A 26,669-nucleotide genomic window follows, 5' to 3' on the forward strand; every position below is an offset into this window, starting at 1 on the left:
GTACCTGACCACTCACCAAAGATGATAGGTGTTCAACAGTTTCACTTTACAATGAAAAGGAAGCTATGATCCCATATTGATGTCACCTGTTAAATCCACTTCAATCAGTGTAGATGAAGGCGATTAGACAGGTTAAACAAGGATTTATAAGCCTTGAGACAATGGAAACATGGATTGTGGGAGTGGGTCAATGGGCATAACAAAATATTTAAGTGCCTTCGAACAGGGTATGGTAGTAGGTGCCAGGCGCACCGGTATTAGTGTGTTAAGAACTGCAGCGCTGATGGGCTATTCACGCTCAAAAGTTTCCCATGTGTATCATGAATGGTATACCACCAAAAGGACATCCAGCCAACTTAACACAAATGTGGGAAGCATTGGAGTCAACATGGGCCAATATCCCTGTGGAACACTTTCAACACCTTGTAGAGTCCATGCCCTGACGAATTGAGGCTGTTCTGTGTGCCAAAAGGTGTGCAACTCAATATAAGGAAGGTGTTCATTGTATAAATATCACATGATTTGATCGCAATTGAGTCCCAAATCAGAACTACAACCGTCTAGACGAGAACTAGGAATCAACTTAGGTAAATTCTTCATTGCATTTTACATGCCTTCCAAAAGTATTCACACCACTTGACTTTTACCATATTTTGTTGTGTTACAGCCTGAATTTAACATGGATTAAATCGTTTTTTTGGCACTGGTTTACACACAATACCCCATAATGTCAACGTGGAATTATGTTTTTCAATATAAAAAATAAAATAAAAGCTTTAATGTCTTGAGTCAATAAGTATTCAACCCCTTTGTTGAGACATGCCAAAATAAGTTCAGGAGTAAACATGTGCATAACAAGTCACATAAAAGTTGCATGGACTCACTCTGTGTGCAATAATAGTGTTTAACATGATTTTTGAATGACTACCTCATTTCTGTATCCCACACATGCTGTAAGGTCCGTCAGTCGAGCAGTGAATTTCAAACACAGATTAAACCACAAAGACCAGGGAGGTTATTCAGTGCCTCACAGAGAAGGGCACCTTTTCCAAGATAGGTAAAAAATAAAACATTGAATATCCCTTCGAGCATGTTGAAGTTATTAATTACACATTGGGTGGTGTATCAATACACCCAGTCACAACAAAGATAAAGGCGTCCTTCCTAACTCAGTTGCCGGAGAGGAACGAAACTGCTCAGGGACTTCACCATTAGGGCCAATGTTCACTTTAAAACAGTTACAGAGTTTAATGGCTGTGATAGGAGAAAACTGAGGATGGATCAACAACCTTATAATTACTCCAAAATACCTTAAAGAAGGAAGCCTGTACAGAATAAAAATGTTCCAAAATATGCATCCTGTTTGCAACAAGACACAAGTAATACTACAAAAAACGGAGCAAAGCAATTACATTCTTCTCCAGATGTGGAAAGCTTTTGTTCCAAGACTCCCAGCAGTAATTGCTGCCAAAGGTGCTTCTATAAAGTATTGACTCTTATGTAAATGAGATATTTCTGTATTTCATTAACAATACATTTGCTAAAATTTCTAAAAACATGTTTTCACTTTGTCATTATGGGATATTGTGTGATGGGTGGGCTTTTATTTTAATTTAATCCGTTTTGAATTCAGGCTGTAACACAACAAAATGTGGAATAAGTCAAGGGGTGTGCATACTTTCCAAATGCACTGGAAACAGCATATCTCTTATGCAAAGCACTGATAACAACATTATTTTTTATTTGCGATCTGCTGAATATAGTTTTATTGTAACTAAAAATGTTGTTCATGGCATTATAGGAAAGCAGTGCTATTTCAGAGGGACAACCCAGCTGGCACATAACGTTCTGAGAACCATATGTTTCTTAGAGCTTGGTGAGAACGTGGTTGTCCGATGGTTATTTTTGCATACAACCTTCCCACAACTTTCTCGGAATGGTGCAAGATAGTTGTTTGTCTGTGAAACATTATCAGCACATTTAAGGAACTTAACAAAAATACATTATTTTCTTGGCATTTCATTACTTTAACAGAATGTTTCCTAAATGTTCAAACATGGTTACATTTCATTTCAATTTTGGCAATGCTCTAAGAACGTTCTCCAACTGGTTTGACATTAGGAATGCTCAAAAATATTTCAGAGAAGGTTAAGTAACAACATTCTTCTGTGGGAATTTCAGTACTTCAGCATAACGGTTCCTTATGGTTCTATTTAGAGTCATGTTCTGAAATGGTTCCAAAAACGTTAAGAAACAATATTCTTCCGTGGAAATTTCAGTTCTTCAGCATTACATTTCCTGCAGGTTTCCTCATGGTTCTATTTAAAGGATAATTCTGACACTTTATAACCAGGTTATTATGCTTTTAGTATAAGATTTGATACATTTTTATGTTTTATGGGTTTTGTTATTCATACTGCACAATTCCTTGTTTTTGTTATTTTGAAGCTTCTTTATTGCCCTTGTCTACAGCATATTACGATTCCAAGGGTGCATATCTTCACCCATTATGCAATGCTCTGCCTCATTAGCCCGCAATTAGCTTAGCTAGCTGGTTATCAAGCCCAAATGAAGCTTAGCCCAAATGAAGCTAATGTCATAAGTTATGAGTGCATTTCACATTACTTTTGGGTTGTAAATATATTATAAATAATGCATGAATGTCATGCTAAATATATGTTAGTATCATTGTCACCAATGAACTGTAATACACTCCGAAAATAATTTGAAGATAGATACTAAGAAGGTAATTACACTAACCATAACACAGAGTTACCGTATCTAGCCAGTTAGCATGCTAGGTATCCTGACTGCTAAATCCGAAATAATAGTATTTGCAACAATAACAGCCAAGTTTCATCTTAGCAACTGTCTTATAAACAACAGTCCAAACAACATGAAACAGTAGGCCTAGCTAAATAGCTACACCTGCTGCATCTGAAATAAAGGGTTTTCAACTATGACAGTGACTTTCCAAGCATCCATCCAACAACAGATGCCTATTGGATATGGACGAAGCCATCGTTGACATCACCCTGTTGTTTCCTATGAAAATGCTCAGTGGCGCGTTTGATGATTAGGAAATGTAATTTCAGCGTATCGCCATCTTGCTACATGGAGGAGTTTTTGGAAACATTGCATGCGCAGTTTGAGCGACTCTAGGAAGTGATGTTGCATGCTAGCCCAGTGCTGCCCCCTCTCAAGGAGTATCTCAAATTGAAGGCCAACCAAAGTACTGCAGGCTGCCATTAGCAACTAAATTGTCCTTATAACCTTGTATGTGTATGATTTTAAAGTAATCGGTTCAAGGACATACACTACATGACCAAAAATATGTGGACACCTGCTCGTCAAACATTTCATTCTCATTCCAAACTCATGGTCATTAATATGGAGTTGGTCCAGCTTTGCTGCTATAACACTTTCGTGGGAAGGCTATCCACTAGACATTGGAACATTGCTGCGGGGATTTGCTTCCATTCAGCCACAAGAGAATTAGTGAGGTCCGGCGCTGATGTTGGGCAATTAGTCTTGGTTAGAAGCCGGCGTTCCAATTAATCCCAAAGGTGTTCGATGGGGTTGAGGTCAGGGCTCTGTGCAGGCCAGTCAAGTTCTTCCACACCGATCTCGACAAACCATTTCTGTATGTATCTAGCTTTGTGCACGGGGGCATTGTCATGCTGAAACAGGAAAGGGCCTTCCCCAAACTGTTGCCACATTGTTGGAAGCACAGAATTGTCTAGAATGTCATTTTATGCTGTAATGTTAAGATTTCCCTTCACTGGAACTAAGGGGCCTAGCCCAAACCATGAAAAACAGTCCCAGACCATTATTACTCCTCCAAACTTTGCAGTTGGCACTATGCATTGGGACAGCTAGCGTTCTCCTGGCATACGCAAACCCAGATTTGTCCGTCGGACTGCCAGATGGTGAGGCGTGATTCATCACTCCAGAGAACGCGTTTCCACTGCTCCAGAATCTGATGGCTTTCCACTACTCCAGCCGACGCTTGGCATTGCACATTGTGATCTTAGGCTTCTGTCCGGCTGCTCGGCCATGGAAATATATTTCATGAAGCTACCGACGAACAACTCTTGTGATTGAGGATGACTGTTGTCGACGTGTGCAAAGGGTCCCTGGTTCGAGCCCAAGTAGGGTCGAGGAGAGGGACGGAAGCTACACTGTTACATACAGTCAATGGTTGTTAGTCCAGGACTAGGCTTAATCTGTATCTGGGAAACTGGCCCTGCATGGATAAATAAAGAGATGCTAAATGTTGACATCACTCTTTTGCAGACCTGGAAAATGTTTTGAAGATGTCAGTGTTATCTAGACTGAGTGGGAAGTTCTGTAATGTGTGCAGGAATATAAGCACAACCCTAGTCCACTACAGTAGGCCTATTCATGTTCATATTGACCATATAAAGTGGGGCAAAAAAGTATTTAGTCAGCCACCAATTGTGAAGGTTCTCCCACTTAAAAAGATGAGAGGCCTGTAATTTTCATCATAGGTACACTTCAACTATGACAGACAAAATGAGAAATAAAATCCAGAAAATCACATTGTAGGATTTTTAATGAATGTATTTGCAAATTATGTTTGAAAAAAAGTATTTGGTCACCTACAAACAAGCAAGATGTGTCCTCCACTCGTCACCTGTATTAATGGCACCTGTTTGAACTTGTTATCAGTATAAAAGACACCTGTCTGTCCACAACCTCAAACAGTCACACTCCAAACTCCACTATGGCCAAGACCAAAGAGCTGTCAAAGGCCACCAGAAACAAAATTGTAGACCTGCACCAGGCTGGGAAGACTGAATCTGCAATAGGTAAACAGCTTGGTTTGAAGAAATCAACTGTGGGAGCAATTATTAGGAAACGGAAGACTCCACGCAAGATATCACCCCAAAATGATCACAAGAACGGTGATCAAAAATCCCAGAACCACACAAGGGGGGTGGGGGGGACCTAGTGAATGACCTGCAGAGAGCTGGGACCAAAGTAACAAAGCCTACCATCAGCAAGGGCATTGAAGATGAAACGTGGCTGGGTCTTTCAGCATAACAATGATCCCAAACACACCGCCCGGGCAACGAAGGAGTGGCTTCGTAAGAAGCATTTTAAGGTCCTGGAGTGGCCTAGCCAGTCTCCAGATCTCAACCCCATAGAAAATCTTTGGAGGGAGTTGAAAGTCCGTGTTGCCCAGCAACAGCCCCAAAACATCACTGCTCTAGAGGAGATCTGCATGGAGGAATGGGCCAAAATACCAGCAACAGTGTGTGAAAACCTTTTGAAGACTTACAGAAAACATTTGACATCTGTCATTGCCAACAAAAGGTATATAACAAAGTATTGAGATAAACGTTTGTTATTGAACAAATACTTATTTCCCACCATAATTTGCAAATAAATTCATAAAAAATCCTACAGTGATTTTCTGGATTGTTTTTTCTAATTTTGTCTGTCATAGTTGAAGTGTACCTGTGATGAAAATTACAGGCCTCATCTTTTTAAGTGGGAGAACTTGCACAATTGGTGGCTGACTAAATACTGTACATCGTCAAATCACGTCATCATGAAATTACTTTACCCTACAAAACCATTGTGTAAGCCTAGGCCTAATAACTGGCCTGCTGAAATAGTTACTCAACCACTGGCTTTCGTTTGCGGCAGGCAAACTGGAGGGCATTGCTTTACCCACCATGCATTACATGTTTAACCCTATGCTGAAGGTCCAGCAGGTCTGTATCTCAGTCTTATCTATTAGTGTATATTTTTAAACAATTCTATATTTGATTGTAGTTTGATAGACTGTAGGCTGGGAAATGTGTAATTATGTTTAAAGTACCTGTCCAGTGTTTCCAGATTTATGAATTGACTTAACCTATAATTACTTACAATATGAGCGAAATAGTTTGCCTTAAAATGTTATATGTTAAAAGGAGATTGTTGGAATTGTGTGGGCGTACCAACAGAATGATATGGGCGTTTACAATCCTAAAACCATGTTCATGTGAGTAGACCACTGATTGGCCTAAGAAATTCCAGCCTTTAGCTATGGCCATGTAAGAGTAAATCTATAAATACACAGTTTAAACTTTTAGTACTTGCCCACATGATCACATCTAAGACACCCTGTTCATGAAACAATAACATTTTATTGAGATCATTTCAGTGTTAAGTACTTCTGTTTGACATTCTCGGAATGTGTACTCATATATAGCCATTGTTTTCAAATGTTCCGCGCATGACACTTCATTCCTGAAACAAGTGACTGATATCTGGAGTGCCACTCAGACTTCACCCAAGATCAATGCAACCCTGACACAAGTGGGACAACAGTAACAATAGCTTTTAAAAGGTAGTTTGGGGTGTTAAAGGGGAGTGTATCTGAATAGGCATATGTAGAACTGATTCTATGACGTAATAACGCTGCATTCATAACCAAGTGGGAAGGTGGTATTTACCAGATAAGACTGGGAAAAATCCACTTGAAACTGCCACAACTGGTAATTACTAGTGGGGAACTGTCATCCTCGAGCACCTTCTCCCACATGCTGACCTCTGACATGGCCTACTAAGGAAATTACCTCGATAACAGCATTTTCTTCCTTAAAATGCCACAAAGTGAGTTTTTTTTAACACCAATTTGTTTATATGACAGATGTTAGTTTGTGGTTGACACAGCTTGTTGGCCATTAGCCAATCTGCGTTTCTCAAAGCATGTGAATGCATCCAACACATGACTTCACAATGGGTAATTACTACCGAACACAGCAAATGTCACTGCTGGCAAGAGGAGACTGGTGAGATTAACCACTAAGAGCTTATAAAAACACATACTATCATATGCCACCAAATGAGGTGGAAGAAACAATCCTGGTAGGTTCAGGATCACAAATGTGATTTGTTTGTTTTACTCATACTATGATGACATTTTACAAAATGGGTTGTTGAAGACTGCAGAGTTAAAAACCAACAATCAATCCTGTCCAATGATCCCGAACATACACCGTCGTAGTGGCCACCGTTAACATTCACTGACAACACCCAACACTACAGGGCCAATATTCATAAGGTTGTGGAAATCACATACTGTTGTAACTGTTGATAACCATTTGGGAGAATTTAGCAAATATATCCACACTTCTGAACATAGTGAATACAATGGTGGTACTCTTGTTACTTGGTAATAATACGTGCAATAACAATGAGTTAAAGTAATTAGAATTCACGTTTTCATTACTGAATATATAATAGTAACTATACAACACCCCACCAAACAGACCCACAAACATAATTAGTTTCTCTTCTCAGTAAGTTGATTGTTCCCTGAAAATGACTACTAGCCTATTCATGGTTGTATGTGCATGGCTGGCATAGGCAACATAGAATGATGTTCAATTGAAACGTCAAGTGCCAGAGAGGAAACCAGATCAGTGCAGAATAACAATAAGAGGACAGGAGGAGAATAAATAAACCTGATGACCTGTAGGCACGGTGTGATTCAAAATGTTAGAAGACCAGAAATCCCATGAGCCTCGAATGCAACCCGGTTCAACCCTGTTTACTGCTGAGTTCATAACCAAGAGGGAAGTCAGAATATGCCACATACGACTTGGAAAAAGCCACCTGAAAGGCTGGTAATTACTAGTGGGAAACAATCCACATTGACAATTAAATGCAACATTTATATAAATGAATCTATTAATAAGGTTTTTGAATACTATAATTTGTATGAAAACATGATAGTTTTACTTTTAATTTAAGGTTTATGCAGCTTTTTTGCCATTAGCCAATAGGCTTTTCTCAAATTCAAAGCATGTGAATGCATCCAACTAGTATTTAAGACCTCACAACTGGTAAATTCCCACCTCCCATTTGGTTACGAACGCAGCATGCCATCATCAGCTTCACCGTGTACCCAACAGTGTGTAACCCTGCTTGTATGGTCAGTCCGCTGAGGGAAGGATGCGTTCTTGTGACAGAAAATGAGTGGGCCAATACAGGAGGTGGCTGTGCTGGCAGATTAGGGAGAGGTCTCCCTTTTCAGGGAAAATGTCTTGAGTTCCATTGAGATGGCGGCTGATCATTTCTCTGCGACTGCAGCTGCCATGGGGATGCGGATTGTGGCCTGTGCCGTTGCTGCCAGCTCCTCGATCTCTGTGTTTAACCGCCTGATGACCCACTCCATCGCCTCTCGTCCCTGAACAAAATACCAAACACACATGGGGAAGTTAAGGGCTGAAACAAGGCCATACATGGATGAGATTGTTTTCTCATACTATTTCCATTCAAATATTCCATCCAGGCTGCAGGTGTAAAGTGAGAGGACTTACTTTGCCTGCGTTTGCCGAGATGGTTTTGGCCATGAGCCCTTCCAGGTAACTGCTCAGACTAATTCCTTTCACAGAGATAAGTGCCTCTTGTGTCAGTATGGTCCTAAACATAAGGACAAACAGAAGAAAAAACAAGTTTAGATGTGAAACTCAAACCTATTAATCAATTTTGCTGTAATTAACCTTTAAAATCAACCCATTAAAAAAAGGTATATATATATATATATATATATCTATATATCTTACTTTTCAGGATCCTGCGGATGCGGCCTGTATGTTAACTTCTCGTCCACAGATACTATGTTAGTACATGAAATCTGAAAGCAGAGGGAAGTGCATCAATGTCAGTTTACAGGGCTACAGCTGGAGTTAGCTACAATATCCATAAATGTACACTGAACAAACAAATGCAACAGGTAAAGTAAAGTGCTGGTCCCATTTTTCATTTGCTGAAATAAAAATCCACAAGCTGTTCCACAAGCACAAAAAGAATATCCTCAAATGTGGTGTGCAAATTTGTTTACATCCCTGTTAGTGAGTATTTCTCATTTGCCAAAATCATCCATTCACCTGACAGGTGCGGCATATTATGAAACTGTTTAAACAGCATAATCATTACACAGGTGCACCTTGTGCTGGGGACAGAATGCCACAGACGTTTCAAGTTCAGGGGGTGTGCAATCGGCATGCTGACTGCAGGAATGTCCACGAGAGCTATTGCCAGAGAATTTAACGTTAATTTATCTACCATAAGCCATCAACATCATTTTAGAGAATTTGGTAGTACGTCCAACTAGCCTCAACTGCAGACCATGTTTAACCACGCCAGCCCAGGACCTCCACATCCGGCTTCTTCAACTGCGGGATCATCTTGAGACTAGTCACGTGGACAGCTGATGAAACTGGGTTTGCTCAACCCAAGAATTTCAGCACAAACTGTCAGAAACCGTCTCAGGGAATCTCATCTGTGTGAATGTCGTCCTCACCAGGGTCTTGACCTGACTGAAGTTCGGCATCGTAACCGACCTCAGTGGGCAAATGCTCACCTTCGATGGCCACTGATATGCTGGAGAAGTGTGCTTCTCACCTCTTGAATACCAATTTCAACTGCGCCGGGCAGATGGCGTGTATGGCGTTGTTTGGGCGAGTGGTTTGCTGATATCAACATTGTGAACAGAGTGCCCCATGGTGGCGGAGGGGTTATGGTATGGGCAGGTATAAGCTATGCAAACAATTGCCTTTTATCGATGGCAATTTGAATGCACAGAGATACCGTGACGAGATCCTGAGGCCGATCCTGAGGCCGATTGTCATTGCATTCATCCACCGCCTCATGTTTCAGTCTGGTAATGCACAGCCCCATATCGCAAGGATCTGTACACAATTCCTGGAAGTTGTAAATGTCCCAGTTGTTCTATGGCCTGCATTCTCACCAGACATGTCACCCATTGAGCATATTTGCGATGCTCTGGATCGACATGTACAACAGCGTGTTCAAGTTCCTGCCAATATCCAGCAACTTGGCACAACCATTGAAGAGTGGGACAAGATTACACTGGCCACAATCAACAGCCTAATCAACTTCATTCAAAGGAGATGTGTTGCGCTGCATGAGGTAAACGGGTCACACCAGATAGACTGGTTTTCTGACCTTTAAGATGAGACCAACAGATGCATATGTGTATTCCCAGTCATGTGAAATCCATAGATTAGGGCCTAATCATTTAATTTCAATTGACTGATTTCTTTATATAAACTGTACCTCTGTAAAATCGTTGAACTTGTTGCATGTTGTGTTTATATTTTTGTTCAGTATACAGCCGACAATAGGTTTGAACTCACATTTGTAGATTGCAGCTCAAAAGTCTTTTCCTTGGGGTCCACCACCGAATGTTCCTGGATGTACGTGTTGGTTCGTGTTATACCAATGAGCTGGGATAAAAATAAACATAAACATTAACATCACTGTCAGTGACATGTTTGACATCAATGACAAAACAATACATGCTCAGATCTGTTGATTCACAAGTTAATGTTTAAGAAACATTGACCCAATAACTTCATGCGGTCTTGATTACACAACACCAGTCTGAACCTTCAAGCTGAGACAACCTTCAGTAAAAGGTCGAGCAGAGCTGAGGTCATGGCAGTGTGCAATCATGTAACTACCACAGAGCTGTACAGACAGCCAACTGTTCTGAGCATTACCCACTTCACTGGAATGAGCATCATTCAATATTTTGCCTAGTCTAACAGCAAGCTTACACATACTGACTAAGCCCCTGAAATAAACCTGACTGCTCAGATTGAATTTGTCAACATTAGTACACTCAACTTCTGATAAAAGCAATGGATTTGGATTGTTGCGTGTGCAGAAAAGTATATCAATATCTACAGCAGTGAGAAGAAAAGGTATCCTCATTGGGACTGGTGACCTGCAATGCACTCATCAGGATAATCATATCAGCGGCAATATTGGAGACAGACATCCAGTGTGCTGAGGACTTACAGTCTTGGCCAAGGAGGGCAGTCCCCATTCTGTGCTGAGCAGTCTGTTGCTGTATAGCCGGCCCTGTGTGTCCACATGTCTGTTCAACACATCCACCCCTACCACGCCAGGGTTCATTGGGTTGGGATACTTCTGCATTGCTGCCTTGGTCACAGTCTCCCATGGGTGGCTGTGTGTGTGTGTGTTTGTGTGGGGGGGGGGGGGGGGGGAGACAAGACAGGAAATCAATATGACTGTAATACTATCATAATGTGTGCATTTCATAATCTTATCACGTGGACATCATGGCATGCGCCAAAATGAATTCATTTGAAAACCTGTCCTGACATTTATCTGACTAAACTTCACGGTGAAGGACGTTTCGGATGAACTCCAATGACCAGGCTTAGGGGGAATTCAGCTTTGACTAGTGATTAGCCCAAGGTCAATACTTACATATTAAAAACATATTATGAAACATTTACCTTGTACCCATGTTTGTTCTCTGTAGTTCCATGCCTTTGTTTGCTATAATCCATACTTTATCCATAAACGTTAATCAAATACAACCATCGACTGTTTCCTTGTTGAGATTCAAGTGACATGTGCATTTGCCCTGAGCAGTCATCTTAAAGCAAAAGCAATGAGCAAACCGCCAATGGTTGTATTTGTTTAATGTTTATTTAAAAAGTAAGGATCAAACAGACACGGAACTACAGAGGACAAACAAACGTACGTACAAGGTAAGCGTTTCAGAATTTGCTTTTTAATTTTTAAGTATTGACCCTGGGTGAATCGATGTAGTTGGAGCTGAATTCCAAAGCCTGGTGTCTGCTCCACTCCATTGGTGGAATTAATCAGAAACTTCCGTCACCATGGAGTAGTTTAGCCAGCTAGACATTATACTGTGGGACATGGATTTTGAAATATTCATTATGGGTTCAGTAATACAAGTAAATGTACTTGATTTGACCTTGACCATGTATCCTTTTTAATGTGCAATAGCAGCTTTGTTTACAAATCGCATGCTAGGTTTCCATCTAATTTATGCAAATATTCTAAAATGTGCATTTTCCCACCAGATGAGTGTCCATCAAATTGAATTGATGCAGATAAAAAGCTGTGCGTGATGACGTAGTGCAAATACACATGCGTTTTGCAGTCCCATGTACAGAATTAAAAAACAAGTTAAATGGGCCTTGCATTTTCAACTCTATTGATGGTTCTCACAACAAAATAATGGTGTTACATAGCGAGTGTTGGTATTAGCAGGTGCACTCTAACCAACAGGTTGCAGATGTAGGCTGGCCTACCCGCACTCTATTGTGAGATTATAATGGACAAAAGAGCAAGATTATTTTTTATTTGTCAAACAGGAAGCCAAGCATCGATTTTATTTTTTATATTTTTTATTTCACCTTTATTTAACCAGGTAGGCTAGTTGAGAACAAGTTCTCATTTGCAACTGCGACCTGGCCAAGATAAAAGCATAGCAGTGTGAACAGACAACACAGAGTTACACATGGAATAAACAATTAACAAGTCAATAACACAGTAGAAAAAAAATGGGCAGTCTATATACAATGTGTGCAAAAGGCATGAGGAGGTAGGCGAATAATACAGTTTTGCAGATTAACACTGGAGTGATCGATGATCGTGTCACCAGAATAAGACCAACAATATTTATTGGAAAGGAGCATCAATTGAGCTCAACATCTGGCACTTTCTCAAACCTGTGAAGTTCTTCCTAACTTATTTTAACTGCATGCTTTCCCGACTAGTCGTTGTGGGAGGACCACACATTGTGGCGTGACTAAGTTCTTTGATATTATATCAATATTTCTCACAATTAATTTTAAAGATACGGTAGACAAGGTGGGATCTCTTTGTATTTTGTCAACATTTGGAAAGTTTACAGACAAAATGTTACAATCAGTCCAGTAATAAAAAAAAGACATGTACTTGACTCGCATAAAATGGTAGGATGGAAACCTGGTTAGAGGTATAAAATCCCCAGAGTATTAAACCCTGGTTATTGGGACATAAGAACCATGATCCCACCATAAATTCCCACCATAGGTAGCTAGCTGGAATAAAACGAGTCTCAGAGTGAATGCCTGTTTAAAAAAAAAACATTTAACAGCAGCCAAAGTGAAATGTTATGGCCTTTAACTACCCCCTTAAGATGAAATCGGGGAAGCGACAGTGGGTCCGTCCGTTAATCACGCGTTCTCAGACAGCACTGGGACGATTGAGTAAACTTGTGTGAACAAAATTACACCGATTGGCCCAAGGTGGGAGCTAGTAATTAACTTAAATGTGTTAGTGTTACTATCTCAATTGGCACGAGGGGTTACACCATGTAACCATGTTGCCATATTTTAGCTTGTTGACTTGGACTGTTGTCCTTTTTATTATACCTCAGTGACCGTTACGTAATGAGAGAAACACCTTTAACGCCATTTCTATACAGCTACGACCGGAAGTGACTTTTTCCATGGCAGGTTACGAGAACATAATGAATTCGCAAGTTCGACCACTGCTGGATACTTCGACTGGAATGCATTGACATAGTTAGTTAGCTACTTGTAATGTGGCTAACTAGCAGCGTTAGCTAACTAGCTAGTATTATTTGGTTAGTTAAAAATACTGTTTAGTAACGTTAATACAATTATGGCTGTCTGTTTTTGTCGATAGCCATTCGTAGAACAATAGCTAGCAATAACAATGGACAGAGTTTGATGTGTTGGCTAGTCAAGTAGCTTGTTTAGCTAGCTAGCTACAACGTTAGATGCTCTAACTAAACACTCACTAATTTGTAATGGCAGCAGGCTAGCGTTAGCTGGCTAAAGTCAAAGAGCTAACGTTGGCCGGTTGGGAACCTAGCTACCACTACCAGCGCTAGCATGCTACAAAATTAAATAAGCTAGCAAGATAACGAAATATCCAGCGTATTTAAAATAAGCACTTTATAAATCCTTATTAATAATTTACTCACTTGAATATGTGTTCGGAGGTCCAGATCTTCATGTTTTACACTGTTTTGTCAGGGCTTGCGAGACGGCCACTTACGACAGCTTGACCTCAGCTGTGAAGGAAACGACGTTGCCCACTAGTGGAAAAATTATGGTCCGTCCCCCTCCACCCACTTCTATTAAAAAATGATCAACCAATCAGAGAAAAACATGACCGAGTACACTGCACTGTAATTTCTGGAATTTTTCTGACGCGTATTTTTAAGTAAGAATTTCGAGTACATATCTCCTTACATAACATGAAAGGCCGTGCCTACCAAATTTAACGGGTTGTCAATCAAATACAAATCTTTGGGGAATGTTGAGACACAGATAGAACAATGGGTTAGTTATATATATATATTTTACAATTGGTTAAGAGATATTAAAGAAAGGAGGAAATAGGGATCCCATTGGTCAATGAATGGAGGAATGTATAGCACCCCATCCAGCGGACTGTCGACCAATCGCGTTCACGTTGTCATGCTGCGTGACGCGGTTGCTAAACGGATCCTCACGAAATGCCTTCTCAAAGGCAGGGTGTAAATCGAGAAACCTGCCTATTTTCTTCGAAAGTACATAATATCGCGATTTCAAAGCTATATGATATTACAGAAAACAAGCTAATTATCTGACGTCTCTGAAAGCGATGTGTAGTAATGTTGTACTTGTTGACGAAAATATTCGTCTTCGTTGATGTTTAACTGCGGTTGGCATCCAATATGTTGCATTACCGCCCCCAATTTAGATCCATTACACGTTGTGATACAAAATGGGAAAGGGGAACCCACTGTTCCTAGGCTGTCATTGTAAATAAGAATGTTCTTAACTGACTTGCCTAGTTAAATAAAGGTTAAATAAAATAAAGTATCGAATACATTGCAAGTTGAGGGGTTTTCACAACACTAGCCGGGCTATAAAAAGTATATTGTCCTGCTAATAGGAAACCTTTGCATGATGGGCTACATTCTTTATTGTAACCACAATGTCACATATAATTTGTATCTACCTTTCCAATTACTTTTAGAGTTTGGGATTTACAAATGTGCGCTTTTAATTATTAGTTACATTGTTTTAGTTCGAACGTGTTTTAGTTCGAACGTGCAGACTTTTTTTCTTTAAATTATTGTTTTAAAGTTGGATGCTAAATATTTGACCAGTTGCAATTGTAAGTAGGCCTAATAAAATTTTTAAAATCTACTTATATTATGCTGTTAAGCCTCATAGCCTACCTCAGCCAGTTAAGTGATTCTGTGTAGGTCTAGGCTCCATCTCCATCTGTTGGTGTACAACACTTGCATAACAAGTTAGCTATATTTTCAGAACCAGCCACTATTCACCTGATTACGCTGCGGTTGCCACCAGTAAAAAAAAAATTGAACCAGGCAAGTCAGATAAAAACAAATTCTTATGTACAATGAAGGCCTACCCCGACCAAACCCGGATGACGCTAAACCAATTGTGCGTCGCCCTATGGCACTCCCAACCACCGTAGGATGCAGCCTGATTTCAAACTAGGGACTGTAGTAAAAGCGTCTTGCACAGAGAAGCAGTGCCTTAAACCGACCGCTGCGCCACTCGGGAGAGCCATGACCAATATATACAGTTGAAGTCGGAAGTTTACATCCACCTTAGCTAAATACATTTAAACTGAGTTTCAAAATGTCTGACACTCAAGCCAAGTAAAAATTCCCTGTCTTAGGGCAGTTAGGATAACCACTATTTTAAGAATGTGAAATGTCAGAATATAGGATTTATTTCAACTTGTATTTATTTCATCACATTCCCAGTGGGTCAGACGTTTACATACACTCAATTTGTATTTGGTAGCATCTCCTTTAAATTTTTTTACTTGGGTCAAACGTTTTAGGTAGCCTTCCACAAGCTTCCCACAATAAATTGGGTGAATTTTGTCCCATTCCTCCTGACAGAGCTGGTGTAACAGAGTCAGGTTTTTAGGCCTGACCCAATGTGTTTATACTTGCGTATTATTGTTTGTACAGCTGAACGTGGTACCTTCAGGTGTTTGAAAATTGCTCCCAAGGATAAACTAGACTTGAGTAGGTCTACAATTTTTTTTCTGTGGTCTTGGCTGATTTATTTAGATTTTCCCATGAGGTCATGCAAAGAAGCACTGAGTTTGAAGGTAGGCCTTGAAATACGTCCACAGGTACACCTCCAATTGACTCAAATGATGTCAATTAGCCTATCAGAAGCTTCTAAAGCTATGACATAATTTTCTGGAATTTTCCAAGCTGTTTCAAGGCACAGTCAACTTAGTGTATGTAAACTTAGTGTATGTAAACTTCTGACCCACTGGAATTGTGATACAGTGAATTATAAGTGAAATAATCTGTCTGTAAACAATTGTTGGAGAAATTACTTGTGTCGAGCACAAAGTAGATGTCCTAACCAACTTGCCAAAACTATAGTTTGTTAACAAGAAATTTGTGGATTGGTTGAAAAACAAGTTTTAATGACTGCAACCTAAGTGTATGTAAACTTCCCACTTCAACTGTATATATACATTTTTTTCTCAGAACATTAACCGTGTGTAGGTAGATAAGTGTGTAGGTAGATGTGGAAAGATAGATACATTATTTGTTGCAAGTTGGGGGGGGGGGGGTCACACCAAGCACAGATATTAGAAGATTCTATAGTAAAGGCTAGTCTACTGTTCAGCTAATAGCCCATCCTGCTACGCTTGTGAAACACTAATAATAATACTTCTTCCCCTTTCCACATGTTAAAGATTCCAGTTGATTAAGTGTTTTTCGCCACAATCGGCCCCAACCCCAATTAATACATTTGGGGACAGTCAATAGCGTGCTGGACTTCATGCTAGAAAACTGCTCACTGCTTGTTTTGTTACATTATTATGCCTGTCTCAGAGCAAATAGCCTGGATTGTTACTCCAATCTCGTTCCTCACTCTCTTCCACACATCATTCAGTACACTTGTAGGGCATGCTGGCAGGATGTACTGTTTTTTATTCTGTATATATTAATTACAAATCAGCCTTTACTTAAATCATCTTTCTCGTCTATTGCATAGTTACAATGTGTAATCCTTTTAAAAATGTAACTAGACAAGTCAGTTAAGATTTTTTTTTATTTTCAGTAAGAGCGGGTTAACTGCCTTGTTCAGGGGTAGAACGACTGCTTCTTACCTTGTCAGCTCGGGGATTTGATCTTGTGACCTTTCAGTTACAAGTCCAACACTCTAACCACTAGGCTACCTTCCACCATTGATGGGGTAGGAGTGGTAAACACTGTTGAAGTGTATAATTGTAATACATACAGTTGAAGTCGGAAGTTTGTAGTAAGTTTGTTTTTAACTGACTTGCCTAGTTAAATAAAGTTTCAATAAAAAAGGACAATCATTTAATGTAGGTAGGCCGTGAATGGAATCACACACCAATACAGTAGGTGGCGGTATATGCACTTGTGTGGATGCGATCCGCCAACCAAATCCCCAAAAAGAAGACGAGTCCACGCTAATGACGTCATCGCGCACATTTCCGAGTTGTCCTTGAACGAAACATCGCTGGCAAAATGGTTGCATACTGGAGACAAGCTGGCCTTAGGTAAATCTATTGTATATTTAACACAATATTACAGTTTGCTTGTATTCTGATTGTAAGGTGATGCACTTAAATTAGGTAGTTACTAAATTGCATATTTGCTTGAGAGCTCTGGTGTGATGGATATGACTATCCAGCTAGCCGGAATGCTAACACGTTCAATGAACTTGACAAGCTAGCTAACGTGTTTCCCGTGAGTTATATCGATTGTCTTAATTGGTGTGGTACCACTCTTTTTGTTATACGTATCATCGTGGTTTAAGAACACATGACAATGAATTATCATTCAGATGCTAGCCTCGGCATGTTGGATACAGTGTGATTATCTGTGTCCTCTGCAGCTACATTCGCTTCTCTGCGATCTGCGCAAGTGCAGTGCGTGCGGCACTGAAACCCCAGTTCAAAGTCGAGGCACTGAAGGTTGCCGAGTCCAGCGTCAAAGTCTACGTACCAAAGGCTGTAGCATGTAAGTGTTGAAAAGACAAATCAGAAATCACTACAGTATTGGGGATAAAAGGTGGGGATGCTGGACCTCAATTCATATACCACCCACTAACCATCACACCATATTGTCTCATCTGCTCTTGCTATCACACCTGCTATTTGTTTTGTACTTACTGCAGCTGCCAAGTAAGCATGTCAAGTATTTGTCTTTACCATAGACGTAGATCACTACAGAACTGCAGATTATCAACACACCTTAATGCCCATAGCGGGACAATATCAGCTCTATATCAGATTGTCTATGGTCATTACTCTGATAATCTGTAGTTCTCAACAAATAGCTAGCTACTAGTTTCTAAGATCAGTTTAACTTGACACACTTTATCTTGCAGGATCTGAGTACGTCATCATGTAATGGATGTTCTTCGGGACCAAGAGGATTTGTCATTGTCCCGGCCAACATATCTTTGTGATGGATGACAACGCAAGGGTTACATCTAGATTTGTCGAGAGATGGAAAACTTAACAGAATTGATTTTTCCCCTTTAATTTGTAATTAAGAAAATGAAATAAAACTCCCATCTAAAAAATAATTGTCTGCTAGATTAACTCATGCCTTATCTGGCAATATTAACTGTGAACATGTGTAAAAGTAGGCTAAAAGCTCTGAACTTGGCCTTGTAGTTCAAATATTTTATTCATTGAATTAAATACTGTACATGAACTACAGTGTGAAATGAGAATGAATACTTTTAGATAAGCTTTTCAGTGGAATGAAACTGGGTCGTGTTCAGTGTGTAAAGTTACAGAATGTTGAGAGAGGAGCAGGTCTGTTCTACATAATGTATTTCTATCAGCTTTATACAAAACATCTATGATGTTGCAACTAAACTTAAATTGTTTAACATTTGGAACACTTCTGATTGGCCTATGGTCTTCTGTTGTAAAATCATAAGTCACTGAAAAATGCATGCATTGTGCAGGAGTACAATAAAAGTGCAACTCCAGGGGTGTATTCATTACATCTTGCAATGGAAGCTGTTTGGTTATTAAATGAAACAGGGAAGGACCTACCTGAATTTGTCCAATAGAAACTAGTTTGTTACAAAACTTTTGACTGAACGGTTTCTGTTGCAAAATCGGCATGATGAATACACCCCAGATAAGAACCAAAAGCCAAATCGTCCTCTTCATAACAAATGTCATCATGCTCTCTAGTCGCTCTTCTCTCTGGTAATCTTGATCATGGTCTCCGGTGAGCGATACAGGAAGATGAGCTTCTCAAACAGTGTTTCCTCCAGCTCCATCTCGCCAGTCTCTCGCACAACAAAGATGTCCGTGCAGAGCTTCAACACCCGATCCACACACGGCAGCTCCTCAAACATAATTGAGCGGGATATCCCATTGAAGAATTCCCTGACAAACTTCCCGACGACCAGCACCACAGACATGTACAGGCCCACAATTCTGCCGTATAGCAAGGTGGAATCAGGTTGAAGGTCGAGGCCAGGCAAGCAACATCATATGGCATTCCATGGAAAAGGGCAGAAAGAGACTTTATTTAGCAGTGAGAACAAAAAAGTTAAAGGGATAGTCCTCTCAAAATGTAAATGGCTCCTGGGGAAGCATTGCACAGGTGTTGTTTTTTAACCTACCCCTGTCCTGCAAGAGCATCCAGGCTGGGGGGACTGACTTTGTCGTTGAACACCACTATCTCAATCTTGTGGCAGCTGCTCTGGACGTGCCCCTGTCCAGGAGTGCATTCCTGCACTATCCACCACTGACCCCCCTCTGCACTTCCGTTGGCTTCTGCGCGCTGTAGTTTGATGGACAGGGGCAAGAAGAAGGCAAAAGTCTGCAGGTCCTCAGGCCGATCTGAGTGTTCTGCGGTGTTAGATGGGACAGGGAAGATTTGAATCAAACGAGAAGCAGAGACCATGACATTTTAAAGATCCCATAGTAATACACGCATCTGCATTTGTTATGTTGATGTTCTATACCAGGGGTATTGAACTCTTACCATAAGAGGTCCAAAGTTGAGTTTGAGGGTTCTATTACAGTATGATGGTTGAATAGTGTCACTAACCTACTTTCAGACGGGTGGCCATATTGGACACAGGTCCTCCGGAACCTCTGAGGAACTTGGGCAGGAGAGACTCAATTATCCTATCAGAGAGAATGAATGAGAGTTGTTGAGCATATCAACACCAATATATAATAACCGTTGTGATCGTCTATTTTATAGTTGGGGTTATTCTGAATGTAATAAGTTCCTTTACATCTAGCTATCTAGTTATTTTATTGATGTAATGTTGACTGTGGCTGTGAATTCCAATAACATTTGATGATATAGTGAGAGTGCTGTGATGAGACTCACACAGAGTCACTGCGTGTCCCTTTGAGCATCTGAACTATCTGGTCCCTCAGGGTCCGGTCCTCATACTTCACAGTGTGTTCCCCCATGGTCTCCACGTTCATCGACAGAGACGCATTCCTTGGGAGGAGGGGCACATGTGCAAACTCAGAGTGATATCACAACCACTCACTCACTGGTTACGTCTAGTTGTTTATGGCTGTATCATATGGTGTATGTTTATTTCACCAATCATACGGTCTTGGCAGTTACACAAAGTAAAAAAAAAAGCCCTATCCAACGCCTGTTTCGTAGCTGGTCCTGCTACACTGCATGTACCTGAGTAGTACCCATCGCAGGGTGATGTAGATATGGGTGGAGTTGCTGAGTTCATGGATCATAGCGTCACGGCTGGCAGGGCTGATGCTCCACAGCAGACTGGCATCACTCTTGATCTTTGCAATGACAATGTCCTCGGCCATGTAGTTCCCAAGGAACTGCATAGCTGACTAAGAGAGAATGAGAGGTATAGAGAGAGGAGTACGTCAGAGGTCCTCAAACTTGCAACTTGTTGTAGCGAGATGGAGAACACTTACTGGGTGAGCGGCATAGAGGTTGTTGAGCCGGTTGAGGCCTGCAACTGAGTATGGCACCAGGTTCTGCTCCTGGGCGCTCATTGTGAACATTGGCTGTGAGAAACACACACAGAAAACCACAGCAGCATTAACAGTTTCACAGAAGAAGAAAAAACATAACAGAAAACAGAGCGATTGTGAGCTGATGGGGCCATCGCAAACCTCATATCCTGCGATGCTGAGCTGAATAGAGAGATCTAGAGGCTGATTGGTCACTCCAGCCACTGACTTGACCAATGACATGAAGAGGAGGGGGAACCAGATAACACCGATGAGGAAGAATATGATGAAGCCACCCATTCCATACTTCACCACCATTTTCTTCTTCTGCCCTGGGATGTGTGGGTATTTCTGTACAAATTCATAGTTCAACACAATTTCAAATCAGTTCAAGTTGAACACAATTATTCTTGATACAAGAATACTTAGTATACTCTAGTGTTCATAGACATCAAACGAAGACAGACAAACCCCTTCAATTCTATGGTGATTCACCATCGACTATCAATCGGATATACTCTACAGAGATTAGTTGAACTGTCAACTGCTACCAGCCTATTGGCAGTTCGGCATCCCAGTTACCTTCTCCGACTCCCTCCAGCACTTGAGTATGAAGATGTTGGCATAAATGTCCTCGACACAGATCCAGCTGCCCAGGCTGAGGGTGGTGTCGGTCCAGACCCAGTCCATCACGGCACGCAGCTCTATGAGGAACGGAACCAAGCGAAACCTGAGGAGGAGACATGGACAACCCAATGCACTGGTATTATGGGATTATCTAAGACCCTTACAAGGAAGTGGATGGCTTTTCAACTTGCCTTTGCTTATCTAACATAGAGCATCAACTGTACCCTTGAAAAAGGAATAGGTTGAGGTAGTTGTAGTTCTTGGTCAGGAAGTTTCCCAGCACACAATTTGGGTAGCCACACTTGATCTGGTAGGCGGAGAGGCCAAAGTAGATGCACTTCACAAAGTACCACAACTGTGCCACCTGGTTCATGTTGAACCTCCTAGAACACAAGAGAATGACAATGAAAAAGGTAAATAAGCAGCTCCTTTTTTAAATGTTTTATTATTGCATGTTTATTTACACAGTAGTAAACATGAACTCTGACCTCTCAGTCACCCCAGGGAGTATGAAAAACATCCAAAAGTGGATACCAAACACCAGCACCACTTGGAAGACACATTTTCCCATTAGGGTTTTGCGGAGGTACAGAGCGCGGTCCACTATCATGGTGCCAAACTGGATGAGCAGCATGACCAGGAAGGCCGATGGGACCTGGTCCTCCCCAAGAGCATCTGTGATGTCAGCACCAGCACTGTGTTTCTGTTCCGACACACAAAAAAAAGAAAACAGTGAAAGAAATCCACTAGAAACAAATAGGCCTAATAGCTTTCCAAATACAATATTTGACTCAAACAGGCACTTACCCCAAACGCCCAGTATCCAAATATGATGACAATGAAGTTGACCACGTCAATCAGAAACATGAGAGCGTAGACGTCACACACTGGGCTGCACTCTGGGTGAATTATGTCATAGAAGAACTGCCTGATGGGTAGGTATATATGCAGGGCACTGTGAAGACAAAAGACGACCATGGCTGAAAATATTATTTCATTTTTTAACCAAAAATCGGCACTTAAAGATGCATTCATGTCCAGTCAAAAGTGCTGCTGCCTGAACTCGTTTTTAAACTGCCATTTATCACTGGAGATGTGTAATTAAAGTATCAGAACACACCGACAACACATTTCAGTACATGATAGTGCACTAAATGCTCACACTTCAATGATAGCAGCTTTAGCCTCCAGCATCCTTTCTCTAATCAGCTTTTTGATGCTCTCCTTCCTGGTCAGGGGAACTTTATTGTGGTGCCTCTTCTTCTTGGAGTGGCGCTTTGTGAGCCGCATATCACCTGTAAGAATATCCCATCCACATCAAGAGACGGTCGTAGTTTCAGGTTGGGTAACGTTTCACATCTGTCACCATTTCAACTTCAGTACGCTTTCAAACAAATGAGATGTTTTCAGCACTATGCTTATGCTACTGAATGTATGTACCGTTTGTCTCAGTGGAGTTGGCTTTTCCACATCTGCAAAACAAGGACGCAGTCGAGGCCTGGAGAGGGAGGCAGGGCAGTCTTCGCTTCGGCTCGTCCCCTTTTTTCTCTCCTCCACTCATCTTAATCTTCTCCGTCTTCTTCTTTAACTTCTTGAAGAAGTCCGGCATCTCCACCTCTTTGTTATCCCAAAGACCGTGGCACTATGGAGAGAAGAAGAACGTTTTGAGAAGTTGTGCTTTAGTATACCCTGTATGATGTAACACAGAAACCACCATTCCCGCCAGTACCTTCAGAATGGAGCGATGGAAGAACAGAGCCAGCATTTGTATCAAGTCAAAGAGAACATAGCCATATTTCTTCTCTACCCCAATGATGTTGGGCAGAGCAAAGGGCCGGTCTGCATTGATGCCTCGGTAGACCGAGGTGGTCCAGGGGAAAAAGCCAAACTGGAAAAAATACTTGACCACCACAATCAGCTGGAAGAGATAGGAATCATCAATCAACCCCCCATCTAACCAATCAACCAACCAGCCAATCAACATATCAATCTGTTGGGGGGTGCCTGCTGTGCGTACCTCTGTGTAGATGATGGCGGTCATCCAGAAGCGCTTGGTTGGGCGAGGCACAGACAGCATGGCCCAGAGGAAGATGAGGATAGGCAGGATCAGGCTGAGCAGGGAGGCAGACACCATGTGGTTCAGGATGATCACAAAGTAGCACAGCATCTCTGACTTCGACACCATGGTGTTGTACAGGGCAAACACCAGTCTCAGGTGCCTCGGGAGAGACTGGAAAAACTTATCAGACTCTTCAATTTCATCGTCATCAAACATGCTGCAATAGAGGGCAAAAGCAGTATGTGAGTATCCTGAAGTGTAAATTGAATATGTGATACTCAACTTTAATTTACTACGAGGTAATGTGACACAACTGAATGGGTCCACTTGACTATACCACAATTGTAACCAGAAAAACCACAAAGTCTCAATCTCCCATGACTGACTTATTGAGCAGCAGCTCACTAGCCGTGAGGTTCCTGGTCTCACTCAGAGGCCGGGGGGAGTCTGGGAAATCGTCGCACTTCTCATCACACTCCAGATAGTCCAGGGAGATAAATCCCGAAAACATCACAGCCTTTTCCCTCTCTTCCTCTTCTTCCTCCCTCCATTCCTCCTTCTCCATTCGAAACTCCTCCTCCGCTGTAGACTCCCCCTCCTTTTTACATGCATCCTCTCCTTCACGGCCCTCCTTATCAGGAACAGTATCATCATGGCTGCTGAAAAATGTAATTATAGAAAGTAATAAGACGGAATCAAAGACTATTAAGATAGAATAATTTATAGAGGTGAATAGAGAGTGAGTAAATATGAAACTATATATATACAGTAAGTCTGGTATACAGAGTAGAGAAAAACCATAAGTGCCTAAGTGAAGTCACCACTTAGATAATTCATTTGATGACACAGTAGTAGCAATACAAGGATATTGAAAGGCAGGATCTATAGAAAGACAGGAATACTTATGGGGGAGTTGTTGCTGTATATATTCAGAACCATATCCCTGTAATGCTGCTCTGGCCCCCCAATGGTGGAACAAACTCCCTCACGACGCCAGGACAGCGGAGTCAATCACCACCTTCCGGAGACACCTGAAACCCCACCTCTTTAAGGAATACCTAGGATAGGATAAGTAATCCTTCTCACCCCTCCCCCCTTTAAGATTTAGATGCACTATTGTAAAGTGACTGTTCCACTGGATGTCATAAGGTGAATGCACCAATTTGTAAGTCGCTCTGGATAAGAGCGTCTGATAAATGACTTAAATGTAAATGTAAATGTAGAAGATCTTATGTCAAGTGTTATTGAGGTGTTGTGGTTGCAGGTTCACTTGGCACAGCTGGAGCCTTTTCTTTTGGGGTGTTGCTATAGGCAAACAAGTGCTAACAATCAGTATTGAAATAATATGTGTGAAATGCTTAATAGTGTATGTGATGTAAACAGAGAGGTCTACTTTCTTGGGAACCTGAATATTGACTGGTTTTCATCCAGCTGTCTGCTCAAGAGGAAGCTTATCACTGTAACCAGTGCCTGTAATCTGGTTTAGGTTATTAATCAACCTACCAGGTGTTATGCAGGTGAAGGAGGACCCAAACGCGACTTAACAGAAACAGAGTTTATTAATGCTCAAAACCGAATAACTGAAATCCTCTAGATAGTAGAGGGGAAAACAACTGGAGAAGCGGCCACAGACTGCAGGTCGCTTCGGGTAGGCGCAGGCCGTAGTCAACTGAGACACCTGCTCACACGCAGCGTCTGAAGAAGGCACAAAACACGACAGGACAGGGTGATACACAATCACGGCAAAAAACACGACAGGACAGGGCGAAACGCAATTACAGCATGGAATACAAAACAAGGAACCGATGGAACAGGAACGGATCACAAAGGAATAAATAGGGAGTCTAATCAGGGAAAGGATCGGGAACAGGTGTGGGAAGACTAAATGATGATTAGGGGAATAGGAACAGCTGGGAGCAGGAACGGAACGACAGAGAGAAGAGAGAGCGAGAGAGTGAAAGGGGAGGGGAGAGAGAGGGATAGAACCAAACAAGACCAGCAGAGGGAAACGAATAGCATGGGGAGCACAGGGACAAGACATGACAATAAATGACAAACATGACAGTACCCCCCACTCACCGAGCGCCTCCTGGCGCACTCGAGGAGGAATCCTGGCGGCAACGGAGGAAATCATCGATGAGCGAACGGTCCAGCACGTCCCGAGACGGAACCCAACTCCTCTCCTCAGGACCGTAACCCTCCCAATCCACTAGGTATTGGTGACCCCGTCCCCGAGAACGCATGTCCATAATTTTATGTACCTTGTAAATAGGTGCGCTCTCGACAAGGACGGGAGGGGGGAGGGAAGACGAACGGGGGTGCGAAGAAAGGGCTTAACACAGGAGACATGGAAGACAGGATGGACGCGACGAAGATGTCGCGGAAGAAGCAGTCGCACAGCGACAGGATTGACGACCTGGGAGACACGGAACGGACCAATGAACCGCGGAGTCAACTTACGAGAAGCTGTCGTAAGAGGAAGGTTGCGAGTGGAAAGCCACACTCTCTGGCCGCAACAATACCTTGGACTCTTAATCCTGCGTTTATTGGCGGCTCTCACCGTCTGTGCCCTGTAACGGCAAAGTGCAGACCTCACCCTCCTCCAGGTGCGCTCACAACGTTGGACAAACGCTTGAGCGGAGGGAACGCTGGACTCGGCAAGCTGGGATGAGAACAGAGGAGGCTGGTAACCCAGACTACTCTGAAACGGAGATAACCCGGTAGCAGACGAAGGAAGCGAATTGTGAGCGTATTCTGCCCAGGGGAGCTGTTCTGCCCAAGACGCAGGGTTCCTGAAAGAAAGGCTGCGTAGTATGCGACCAATCGTCTGATTGGCCCTCTCTGCTTGACCGTTAGACTGGGGATGAAACCCGGAAGAGAGACTGACGGACGCACCAATCAAACGACAGAACTCCCTCCAAAACTGTGACGTGAATTGCGGACCTCTGTCTGAAACGGCGTCTAACGGGAGGCCATGAATTCTGAATACATTCTCAATAATGATTTGTGCCGTCTCCTTAGCGGAAGGAAGCTTAGCGAGGGGAATGAAATGTGCCGCCTTAGAGAACCTATCGACAACCGTCAGAATCACAGTCTTCCCCGCAGACAAAGGCAGACCGGTAAT

The 26,669-nt window shown here is 41.9% G+C and overlaps 3 protein-coding genes across 7 annotated transcripts in view; 1 reads left to right on the forward strand and 2 right to left on the reverse strand.

Annotated features, from left to right (window-relative positions):
- Window positions 1-6,141: 6,141 nt before the first annotated feature.
- Window positions 6,142-15,901, reverse strand: LOC124031746 (PRELI domain containing protein 3B-like). 4 transcript variants are annotated; one of them, XM_046343366.1, is made up of 7 exons: window positions 13,829-13,913; window positions 12,249-12,302; window positions 10,852-11,020; window positions 10,185-10,274; window positions 8,589-8,659; window positions 8,343-8,445; window positions 6,142-8,209 (listed from the first exon to the last, which is right to left on the reverse strand). In XM_046343366.1, the coding sequence occupies exons 3-7, from the start codon at window positions 10,987-10,989 to the stop codon at window positions 8,093-8,095; spliced, it is 519 nt and encodes a 172-aa protein (XP_046199322.1). In that variant the 5' UTR covers window positions 10,990-11,020; window positions 12,249-12,302; window positions 13,829-13,913; the 3' UTR covers window positions 6,142-8,092. The 4 variants fall into 4 exon arrangements, with proteins under 4 accessions (XP_046199322.1, XP_046199323.1, XP_046199321.1 ...); XM_046343367.1 differs by lacking the exons at window positions 12,249-12,302; window positions 13,829-13,913 and adding an exon at window positions 15,861-15,901; XM_046343365.1 differs by lacking the exon at window positions 12,249-12,302 and having other exon boundaries at window positions 13,829-13,981.
- A 1,396-nt stretch (window positions 15,902-17,297) lies between these two features.
- On the forward strand, window positions 17,298-18,595 carry LOC124021480 (ATP synthase subunit epsilon, mitochondrial-like). 2 transcript variants are annotated; one of them, XM_046336686.1, is made up of 4 exons: window positions 17,298-17,430; window positions 17,769-17,893; window positions 18,051-18,057; window positions 18,264-18,595. In XM_046336686.1, exons 1-4 carry the CDS (start codon window positions 17,399-17,401, stop codon window positions 18,268-18,270), a joined length of 171 nt encoding a protein of 56 aa, XP_046192642.1. In that variant the 5' UTR covers window positions 17,298-17,398; the 3' UTR covers window positions 18,271-18,595. The 2 variants fall into 2 exon arrangements, with proteins under 2 accessions (XP_046192642.1, XP_046192643.1); XM_046336687.1 differs by lacking the exon at window positions 18,051-18,057 and having other exon boundaries at window positions 18,264-18,464.
- Window positions 18,596-18,776: 181 nt separating this feature from the next.
- The window catches only part of LOC124017486 (piezo-type mechanosensitive ion channel component 2-like), a 37,859-nt gene continuing 29,966 nt past the window's right edge, over window positions 18,777-26,669 (reverse strand). The window contains exons 39-54 of the mRNA XM_046332701.1: window positions 23,932-24,204; window positions 23,504-23,762; window positions 23,216-23,404; window positions 22,927-23,128; window positions 22,649-22,781; window positions 22,294-22,441; window positions 21,975-22,189; window positions 21,711-21,869; window positions 21,442-21,589; window positions 21,022-21,210; window positions 20,821-20,913; window positions 20,564-20,733; window positions 20,249-20,365; window positions 19,958-20,037; window positions 19,527-19,755; window positions 18,777-19,338 (exon numbers count right to left, since the gene is read on the reverse strand). Coding sequence (XP_046188657.1) covers window positions 19,086-19,338; window positions 19,527-19,755; window positions 19,958-20,037; window positions 20,249-20,365; window positions 20,564-20,733; window positions 20,821-20,913; window positions 21,022-21,210; window positions 21,442-21,589; window positions 21,711-21,869; window positions 21,975-22,189; window positions 22,294-22,441; window positions 22,649-22,781; window positions 22,927-23,128; window positions 23,216-23,404; window positions 23,504-23,762; window positions 23,932-24,204 — 2,857 coding nt within the window. The 3' untranslated portion in view covers window positions 18,777-19,085. The remainder of the gene's footprint in view (window positions 19,339-19,526; window positions 19,756-19,957; window positions 20,038-20,248; window positions 20,366-20,563; window positions 20,734-20,820; window positions 20,914-21,021; window positions 21,211-21,441; window positions 21,590-21,710; window positions 21,870-21,974; window positions 22,190-22,293; window positions 22,442-22,648; window positions 22,782-22,926; window positions 23,129-23,215; window positions 23,405-23,503; window positions 23,763-23,931; window positions 24,205-26,669) is intronic.

Source organism: Oncorhynchus gorbuscha, linkage group LG03 (assembly GCF_021184085.1).
Source record: "Oncorhynchus gorbuscha isolate QuinsamMale2020 ecotype Even-year linkage group LG03, OgorEven_v1.0, whole genome shotgun sequence".
NCBI classification, from domain to species: domain Eukaryota; kingdom Metazoa; phylum Chordata; class Actinopteri; order Salmoniformes; family Salmonidae; genus Oncorhynchus; species Oncorhynchus gorbuscha.

Excerpts from the sequence above, each read along its gene's own strand:
- LOC124031746 (XM_046343365.1), bottom strand. The coding sequence starts at position 13,860 with ATGAAGATCTGGACCTCCGAACACATATTCAA. Across the intron at positions 11,021-13,828 it reads ACCTCCGAACACATATTCAA|CCACCCATGGGAGACTGTGA; the intron begins GTGAGTAAATTA and ends ACACACACACAG. Across the intron at positions 8,210-8,342 it reads TCTCGGCAAACGCAGGCAAA|GGACGAGAGGCGATGGAGTG; the intron begins GTAAGTCCTCTC and ends TATTTTGTTCAG.
- LOC124021480 (XM_046336686.1), top strand. The coding sequence starts at position 17,399 with ATGGTTGCATACTGGAGACAAGCTGGCCTTAG. Across the intron at positions 17,431-17,768 it reads TGGAGACAAGCTGGCCTTAG|CTACATTCGCTTCTCTGCGA; the intron begins GTAAATCTATTG and ends TGTCCTCTGCAG.